Below are 9,431 nucleotides of genomic sequence, written 5' to 3' on the forward strand. Positions count from 1 at the left end.
CTGTCCCAAAGATTCTTACGAATCTCAAGAAGTCTTTTGAGTAGTCATCAGATACACTTATCTTACTGCCTTTCAACTTGTGACAGTTTTTCATTATTGCGGCCTTTTCTTTGTGGTCTTTGAAAGTTATTATGACCGGACGATCCCAATTAGGCTGCTTCATACCCAACTTGTGCATTCTTTCAATAGTCTCTGCCTTAGCACCCAGAATACCCTGAAAGATGTTTTCATTAATATTGTTTAGGAAAGTATGTTCTGTTTCGTGCTCCGCCTCTTTTATGCCTCTAACTATAAGGTTATTTTTCCGAGAGCGATTTTCTAGGTTATCAAATTTTATCGCAAGGGACTTCATTTGTGAGTGAAGATTGCAGACTTCATTTTCCAACGCTTGGACCGTTTTACGTGTTTCACCTATATCAGAGAGCTTGCCTTCAATAGTGCTGAGTCTGGTTTCGAGCTGCTTGAACGACGCGTCAGCAGAGTTCTGTTTTTCTCTGACTTCTGTTACTGTTTTAAGGATGTGTGACAGTATAGCTATCCTTTTGTTTTGTCTGGCCGGCACGCGTTGGTAATGCAGTGGTACCTCAAAAAGCGGAGGGAGTTGTGTGCTGTGAGGAAGCTTTTAAAGTTGGTGGGCCGCAACTACGACGGCAGTTGAACAGGGAATCCAAATGAAGCCTGCTCCTTTTTAAAAAAATAACAATGCAGCATCACCCATTTTATCTTAACAGCGCCTCCCTAATCTTTGCGTGGACGTCCGTAACGCCGGTTAACCTTGCTTCGGCATTCGGGAGGAGGGGGGATAGTGCTTTGAATTCCTCACGAAATAAAATCCTGGCTATGCTACTGAACCTAGTGTCCCTCTTTTCGTTTCCTTTGGTTTCAATCAATCTGATCCCAATTGATTACTAAGTGGACGGCAATGAACATCTTTATTAACTACTTTTTTCAGGCCCAACAAGCGTGTCTCCGGACGAGGAGTGCACAGAAGCTATCGCAAGCATTGTCTTATAAAAAAACAAAAAAAAAAAAACGCCATGCACAAGCTTTTTTTTTCTTTTTTTTTTTTTTTTCACGGGCTCAATTCCAACTTGGATTGCACGAAGTCTTCGACGGAGCGGTACTCCGGTAGACTGAGGCGCCAGTTGCGAATCTCTGTCCAGGCCTCGACTTCCATCAGGTCCGTGATACGGAGGAACTTCTCCTGGTACGCCTGGTACAGTTGGTCCGTGAGGTGCGCAAGGCAAGCCACGTTGGTCCTAGGATAGTAACCGGACCAGTTTCCCCTGCGGCGTAGAGGGTAGGTTCAAACCTTGATGGCGAAGTTTGCCAACCATGTGAAAGAAAGCACTGTCAATGCCAGCGAACGATCGCAGAGCTGCTCGAAGTCGAATCTCAAGCACTCGTGCTATTCAGGCTTGGCAGGTTCTTTTTTACAATGTCCTAGTTAGGACAGTCTACCTATACCAGTATATGACTCGCACACAGTGTAGGCGGTAACGCGTTACAAGTAACAGCGTTACCAGTAATGAGTCATTTCATTGTGTGAAGTAGTAACGTACTCGTTATATTTTCTAAATAATAGCGTACTTTCGTATAAAGTTTGAATAATGGGTAGTTACGCCTTTTTACATGAGTTACATCAGGGTTACATCAGCTTTTACATAAGTAACAGCAGGGTTTAATGATTATTAACATATTTATTGAACCCTGATCCTTAAAAATAATTATTAAATTATGAGCTCACCCTTGCTTTGAACAATTCAGACTGGTGGCAACTAAAAGGATACTACAACGGAATTTCGGCACTTATTTCTTGGTCTATTTGTCTTCAAGAGAGCAGTATCACACCAAGCACGCGAATCTCTTGTTAAGAAATACAGGAAAAGAAATTTTAAGACTAATTAAACGATTAGCAAAGGGCGCCTGGTGGATGTCACTGAAGCCTCGCTTGTAATGTCCGTCTAAGAACCTTGACATGTAGTCAGTGGCGTTCCAACTTGTTTTTGAGTCGGAGGGGGGGAGGGGGGCAAACCAGAACACCCCCTCCCCCCCAGGGTCGGGGGTCGGTGCCCCGAGTATCCCTTGGGCAGCGCCGGCCAGTGTTTGCCCTGCCCAGTGGCGGCTGTTTCAGGGGGGGAAGGGGGGCAAAACACACTCCTTGCCCCCCCACTCTGAGAACGGGGGGGGGGGGGGGGCAGGCGCCCCCCTTGCCCCCCCCAGTTGGTACGCCCATGCATGTAGTGACGATGCCTGCCTAGCCTCCGGCCACCACGCGACAAGAGGGGAAGGACGAGCTCTCCTCTCACCGGAACTCTCTTTTGTGCATCCCAGACGCCAAAATTGTCCTTCTACAAGATTATAAGAACCGTGCGGGTGTAACTCAAGCCCCGACCAGGGCGCCCCTCGCGGCAGACGGGTCCATTGCATCGGGGGGCTTCTGCCAGTCGGCTACCACTAGGTGGCGGCGATAAATAGGTTGTGCGTTGTAGCGGGTTAGCGCTGTCATTTCTGCGATGACTATTCCGCGCCAAGAAAGCCACAACAATTGCTGCGTGGTCGGCTGCAACAGTACGTACAAGGGCGTGCACGGCACGAAGTTCTACGGCTTTCCTTCGAGGCCGTACGAGGCGGAGTGCCACGCGACCTGGGTGCGACTTGTGCGTCGATGCAGGTAAGTGGTGTTTCTTACCTTGCAGTTCGCGTTTTGTTTTAAGCTGCTGACGAATAATGCAATTAACTTTTTTTTCTATTCTAGCGACGATAAAACAGCAGGGATACCTACAGCAAACTAAAATATGAAGCAAATACTTCACCGGAATCGAGGAGCGAAATGCGGTCACCCACCCAAGCCCAGCCTTGGATGTTTCCATCAGCCAACAGGATGATAGAAGTGGGAATCGTGGAACGGCACGAATACAATCGCCCAGTTATTGTCAAACGGGTTCAAAAAGTAATAAACGTAGATAATTAGCGCAGTCCACACAACGCCAACTAAGAAAGCTCCCTTCTCTAATTACGCGAAGCTCGACGTTGTTTTCTTTTCTTTTTTTTTTTGTTTTTTTTTTGCGGGCGCTCTCAATTTCGTCTGCGGAGTACTGCGTGCCGTGACGCACATTTGTCCGTCGAAGCGGACCTCCTTCACGTCGTACAGGCGGCCAAATGCATAAAGTAGTTTTCCCTTCGTCAAATTGGCACTATGGAAGATGCTTCCTGGACTCGTAACCTCCTTAAACCCCGTCGTAATCACCACGGGAACACTGTCCGTTGTGCTGCTCGTTGCCATTGCTTCCCCCCGAGGATCCTGCGCCGGCTACATAAGAAGCTGTCCGAATTCGTAATTGCCTTTAACCCCGACGGGGACGCTGTCCACTATACTGTTCGTCGCCATTGCTCCCCAATGATTCTGCGCCGGCTACCACTAGGTGGCGGCGATAAATAGGCGACCGCCGCGACGCGGCCGGCTCGCTCGCTTCCTATAGAAGATTAACGCGTCACTGAAAATTCGTATAAAAGCAGCTTTGGGGTTAGTTGCGGAGGCCCGATCGCTGGCGTGTTTCGGCCGCTTCCGTGGCTGGAACGGCTAGGACATCCTGTTGACGTCAACCTCGCCGTAGCTTTGCTCGTCCCGAGACAATCTATGTCACGATTGCGCCGGATGTTACGTGCTCTCCGCTGGCTGTTCTCCGAGCGCTTGGCAGAGTGGGCCTTTTATAACGGAAAATACAGCCATTAGGCTTAAAATACAAACGCACGATTGTCATTTACGAATATTGTGGACCTTATTCTGCCTACTTCTGAGCACGACAGGTTTATTTCCAATTTTGCTGAAGTATCCCTTTAACATCCGTTTGATCTAGTGACCCTTCATAGCTCTGTTTGCAGAGTGCGTTGTTAGTCTTGGACAGGTCCAGGGATCTCTACCCGGACCAGGATAATTTTTTTCAGCGGTCACCAATCTCATAGGGTTGGAGTTGCTCTCCATTTTAGCGAGAAGTCAATTTATTGTTACGTAAATGTTCTCTACATTTGGGACTTCACCTAAATTTTATATAGTCACAGACAATCTGAGAAGAACAGGGAGGTCTTTTGGTTGTCTCGCCTCTATCGAGAGCTTCCTACCTTCGATAACACGTTGAAAGAGTTGCGTGATCTTCGAATGTGCATGTACAGTGAGAGCTCGATCAAATGCAACGAGCCCATGCTCGAGGCCGGGCTTCGGAAAGAAGCCCTGCCCTTGTCATCCTGGCATTGATTATAGCGAGCCGACCCGAGTGTATAAGGCCGGGCTAGTAAGGAAATAAGTTAGACGGTCGAATGAGAATGCATTCCCAGCGTACAAACCTGAATGGCCCCAAATACAACCCATTTGAGAACACCCGAAGTCCGTATCGCTTATTTTTTTTTTGTTCAGTGCTACTTGGAAGGGAGTTGTGAAAGTATTTCAAGGAAGGTTCAGAGAAAAGACAAAATTTTACAAAACTGACTTTTTTATTGTAAGGTATGCACTAAGGTCATGGGGCTTCCGGCGGAACATGTTATCGATAGTTGCATTTAAACACTGTTGTATATTGCTCGCTACGGTACTTTTGTTTATTTTGGTACATGTGCTTCGCAAAGTTTCGAAAAGAAACGTCTGGAGATTTGTGTTTGTCCTTTGTCCCCTGTGTTCACCTTCTCCAGGTAATGTTATCGCTCTAAAACGTGCTTCGAGAAAACTACAAGCGCACACACTCGACATTGTTTTCGTCTTAATTATCAGTGATGCGCAAATTTCGACACAGATTGATAATGTAGAGTTTAAATGTCCCCTAGACGGAAACATGTTGTTAACAACACACGGTAATTATAAATAACCAAAGCCTGAGTACAAGCAAACGCAAAAAAAAAAGTAATCTTTAGTAAGATTTTGTGCAATACATATTGAAACGACAAGTAAGTACACACTTACGCGCGATATGTCTTCCGTGAAGACGAGCCAACAAGCAAAACCTTCACAGCAGAGTACCCTCAGAAATAACGCTTACCTTGTCAGGTTTCCGATTTCGTTGTAGATCGAGTACACTTTCGAATGCCTTGATTCGCACGGGCGGCCATGAAGAAGATTCGAGAAGATAACCTGACCAGCTGCAGAAAGTATCAACGTCAAACTCTCTGATAAAGTATTCTCATCGATACAGGTTGCGCCACACACTTTGGCGAAATTGGTTAGGATTACTCACTTTCGATAAATTGTCGCTTCTAGATGCATATCAAGTCGCGTTGCTATTCAAACTTAAGTCACTGGACCTTGTAAAAATAGCGCCATTGCATACCCTGCTTTTTAGCTGGACATAAACAGATACCAATGCACATACAACCAAACCACTCGAGGTGAATGGCAAATCACACCACATTTGCCATGGCGATCGCCATTTCGGTCCATTCAAATTTTCGAAACTTAAAAAAAGTCGTTCTGGACCAATCGATGCCAATACCGCTACAAAACACCATTGAACTAAATTGTTCCTCGCCGTTATAAGCGTCTATGACACCGTGTATGCAGTCGTCTAATCAATCATGCTTATCTCGGCAGATCTCTTACAATAGTATTGTTTTTCTTGCGTATTTCGAGAGAAGAAAATTGTTTTTCAATGCCGCCAAGCACCGATGCCGCATGGGGTGGCGATGCGAAGATGTACTCTTGTTTCGCTGGTTTCTTGATAAATTTCACTGCTCAAGAAACCCCTTACAAAACAAAACAAAACAAACTGTGATGCTCTTCTGTTGAAATGCTGTTGAAAAAAGTCACCAGAGGATATTAAACGTCAATAGCTTTTCATCTGACTTCCTCTAGCTTTTCTGTTGTCTTTCTTTTGAATATTGGCCCACTTTGTAATAAAAAAAGTCAAGGTACTTTTTGTCACCTCCAAGATGCTTTTTCTACAGATTTTTAATGAAAAAGAGCTTTTCAATAAAATAAAATACAGCCGTTTAAAAAGAAACACAATTCTTTTCAGGCTAGCTATTCATTCAACAACGTTTTGGAAGCTTACTATGGCTTTCCACCCTGCTCCAAATTGGCTGCAGCAAAACAACGTAAAAAAGACACGCGAAATGAATTTTTTCTTTTGTTTCTAAAGGAAATGATTTTCCGTGGTACCTTACATACATCCCACAACTACACATTAGAAACAAACACGAATACCATGAAGCACTGACACCTGACTGCTTCATAGTCTTATATACCCTATATATTAAAAGTAATCATATGGCCGGTCACCACCTCAGCACTTATTAAGGCTCCGAATATTCCATCTTCTCCTCGGGAGTTTATCAAAGGGAAAACAGTGTTCCGAAGTTCGTGGACAACATCTCTTACTGAAAAGAATTGGCACAACTGATGATAATTCGGCGCATTTGCTAAAACAACATCCACAAAACCGGTTCCTAGAAGAAATGTTATCACTTCTCTGCCTAGCACCACTCAGGACGAAGCGAGTCAGGGCAGTTTCTCCAGTATAAAAAAGTTATTTTGTTTTTCTTTACTAGTTGACTATTTAACATGTTAATTGAAGTCATTATTCTCACTTACAAAGTGAGAACGGCAAAGCTGTCTTACGAACGCCTGGCATCCAGCACGCGCCGCATGCCTTCTGTCGTAGTTTGACTGCACGCGCGCGCTCGAGGTGCACGAACGCCGAAGTGTTGTCAAGGGTAGTAGGCTCGCGATGGAGGCGGGACAATTGAAGCTGCTTCTTATCGTTATCACCTTGTCAGAGACTATTGAGAAAATTAGTGACTTTTGAGATCTAGTCGAGGTGTACTATGTTCAATAAAAAGTCAACAGAACGTCTGTAGCCTTTCTATTGACACTGCAGCTACAGAGAGTCAATTGAACATTCTCAACACGAATTAAACAAAACGTCTACCGTCGTTCTGGTGACACCGTCAACAGGAAGTCAGCACAAGAAATTCAACATAAAGTTATTAGAAAGTCGACAGCTTTTCTTCTGACTCAGGCTGAAAAAATCATCAGAAACGTTTCAACACAAAGTCAACAAACTGTCTGTCCACCATGTCGGCCAAAAGCCAAAGTCAAACAAAAGTAATCATAGTCAACAAGAAGTCAACACTTTTTCAATACAAAGTCCAAAATCATTTTTATAGTGGTACGTCTCTATAAAGCTTTCCGTCATCAGCGATTTTAAATCGGCTCACCAAGAATGAAGAGGTCCAGGAGGAACTGCTCAATCTATGAACCAATATGACTACCATAGAAAGAGCTTGGCGCTACTTTCCCAGGATCCACTTACTTTAGTTCAAGCCGCCCCAGGCGACGTTGTCTATAGTCGAGGGCAACGTTCTGTGGATATGCAGCCAACGCTACGGGCGCACATGTGCTCGCGCATCCTGAGAGCCCATTAAAGCTATGCACGATCGACTCTTCACTTCTGAAATGCCATAAAAGTTCAAGATGAAGTAACGCGGTGAGACCTATGTGAGAATTTAATGATAGTGCAAGCTGGAAAAGCTAAATTTAAGTGGCCATATTGCGTCAGAACACGATTGTAAAAGAAGGGTATTTCCCTTGTCGTAATCCAATGCACTAGAAGTATAGTAATTTTGCATTTTCGTGAATAAAGAAAAACTACACTAGTACGTTTGAAGTGTATCATACATACTGCAATATGTTTGCAAGATGTGAAGTATACATTCAAATACATTTCTGTACTAAATGTCTTTTTGGCTGAGGCGTGTTGGGCGAACATATGTGAACTGTTCCTACAGCTGACTCAAACTAAAATCTTACGTGTACAGATAAAAAAAATATATTAATATAGTCATGTCTCACTATAATGGATCCCATTAGGACAAACACCCCGCTGCATAGACAACATTTCCGGGGATGAAGAGTGTAAATGACTGAATTTTTGTTTCGTTATTATGAACTACTCAGATTATGGACATATTTTTAAGGAAAACGGAGGTGTCCATATTACCGACATACCATGCTGAAGCTTTCGTGAACTAAAATATACTTTAAGTGTTTTATACGAAGTATATGTACAATCCGAATTATCTAATACCAACAAAAAAAAAATATTACGAAGCATATTTATCATCAAGTATTAAATCTTTAAATGCAAAACGTTGATATTTTGATGGGTTTATTTCTTTTACGGCGGGTGCCGCTCTGAACGCTTCAAAGCGGCACCTGCCTTTTCAGAGCTTTACGCTCTGAAAAGTAGAGTGCCGTAGATGATGACCAGAAATGCAACAAGGCTTGTTCGAGAGAGTGGCGGTTTCATAACTCGCCGCGCGACTACAAATGATCGTTATGCATACACCAACACGCTGTTCTGGCATCGTTACGCTGCGGTGGTACAGCGGTCGGCACGGCGGACGCACAGACGCTTCCCTCCACTTGTGATCTGGTTAATGCGCAGGCGCAATTCCCACACCTGGTGTGGGCAAATGCTGAGTCGTTCATGCGGAGCGCAAGTTCTTCTGCTTCCTTTACAGGGGCTGTGGTGACGTCAGAACGCCGAGCTCTGATTGGCTTTGATTGAAGGATAGTGGGTAACCCTCATGACGTCACCACAACCCCTGCAAAAGAAGTCGACGAACTTGCGCTCACCATAAACAGCGTGTTGTTGGTCTATGCATATCTTACACTGGCATTCTCGGATTCTGGCCGCGGCGAAGTCGATGATGGTCGCTGCGACGCCCCAGGTGTTGATGAAGACGCTCTTGCCGCTGATGCAGTACTGGGCCAGCTGGAACTGGGTCTCGTCCACGAGCACGTGACTCAGGCTGAGATCCCTGTGTTCGAACTGCAGAGCCGCTTCGGCCACGGCGAGGGACAGCGCCACCTGTTGTAGAATGCTGCGCAGCTGCAGGGTAGTCTCAACCTGCGGAATGTACGGGTCGTGCGTTAGCGATAGCGTGCCGCGATGTTTGCAAGCGTAATGACCTGATCGCACTCAATACACAGTTTGTAAGTGACGTCTTCGCACAACGCCGGTGTACCTATTCCTAATTGTACTCGCCGAAAGAAACAAATTATTGGTTGTCATCCCTACGTTCTTGCCGAAAAAGGTACTTGCTCATGCAGCAAGGCAACCACCATGGCAGCTCGTGTGGCTGTAGTGCAAGCCATACAAGTGGCGAAATCATGGGAGGTGTGTCCTACGCTACTGGCCCGTAGGCTCGACCCTGGCGTCTGGCTGAACCCAATAAACACCCGAAGGAAGGCCGAAGTGCAGTGAGGTGGCCACAATGGCAGCTTGTGTGATGGTACTGCAAGCCGTTTATAAAGATAACTAAAGTATAGAGGCGTGACCCAACGGTTCCGGCCTTTACGCTTGGCCCTTCCCCCAAGATGAATCGATTCAAGACTCAAAGGCCGAAGTGCAGCAGGACCACAACAATGGCAACTGGTATAAAGT

General features: G+C 45.3%; 1 protein-coding gene across 1 annotated transcript in view; it reads right to left on the reverse strand.

Annotated features, from left to right (window-relative positions):
* Positions 1 to 1,072: 1,072 nt before the first annotated feature.
* The window catches only part of LOC8052594 (serine/threonine-protein kinase haspin homolog), a 74,504-nt gene continuing 66,145 nt past the window's right edge, over positions 1,073 to 9,431 (reverse strand). The window contains exons 9-11 of the mRNA XM_042286951.1: positions 8,657 to 8,894; positions 5,028 to 5,127; positions 1,073 to 1,286 (exon numbers count right to left, since the gene is read on the reverse strand). Of these exons, the coding sequence (XP_042142885.1) occupies positions 1,073 to 1,286; positions 5,028 to 5,127; positions 8,657 to 8,894 (552 nt within the window). The remainder of the gene's footprint in view (positions 1,287 to 5,027; positions 5,128 to 8,656; positions 8,895 to 9,431) is intronic.

Source organism: Ixodes scapularis, unplaced genomic scaffold (genome assembly GCF_016920785.2).
Source record: "Ixodes scapularis isolate PalLabHiFi unplaced genomic scaffold, ASM1692078v2 PGA_scaffold8__174_contigs__length_109621045, whole genome shotgun sequence".
Taxonomy (NCBI): domain Eukaryota; kingdom Metazoa; phylum Arthropoda; class Arachnida; order Ixodida; family Ixodidae; genus Ixodes; species Ixodes scapularis.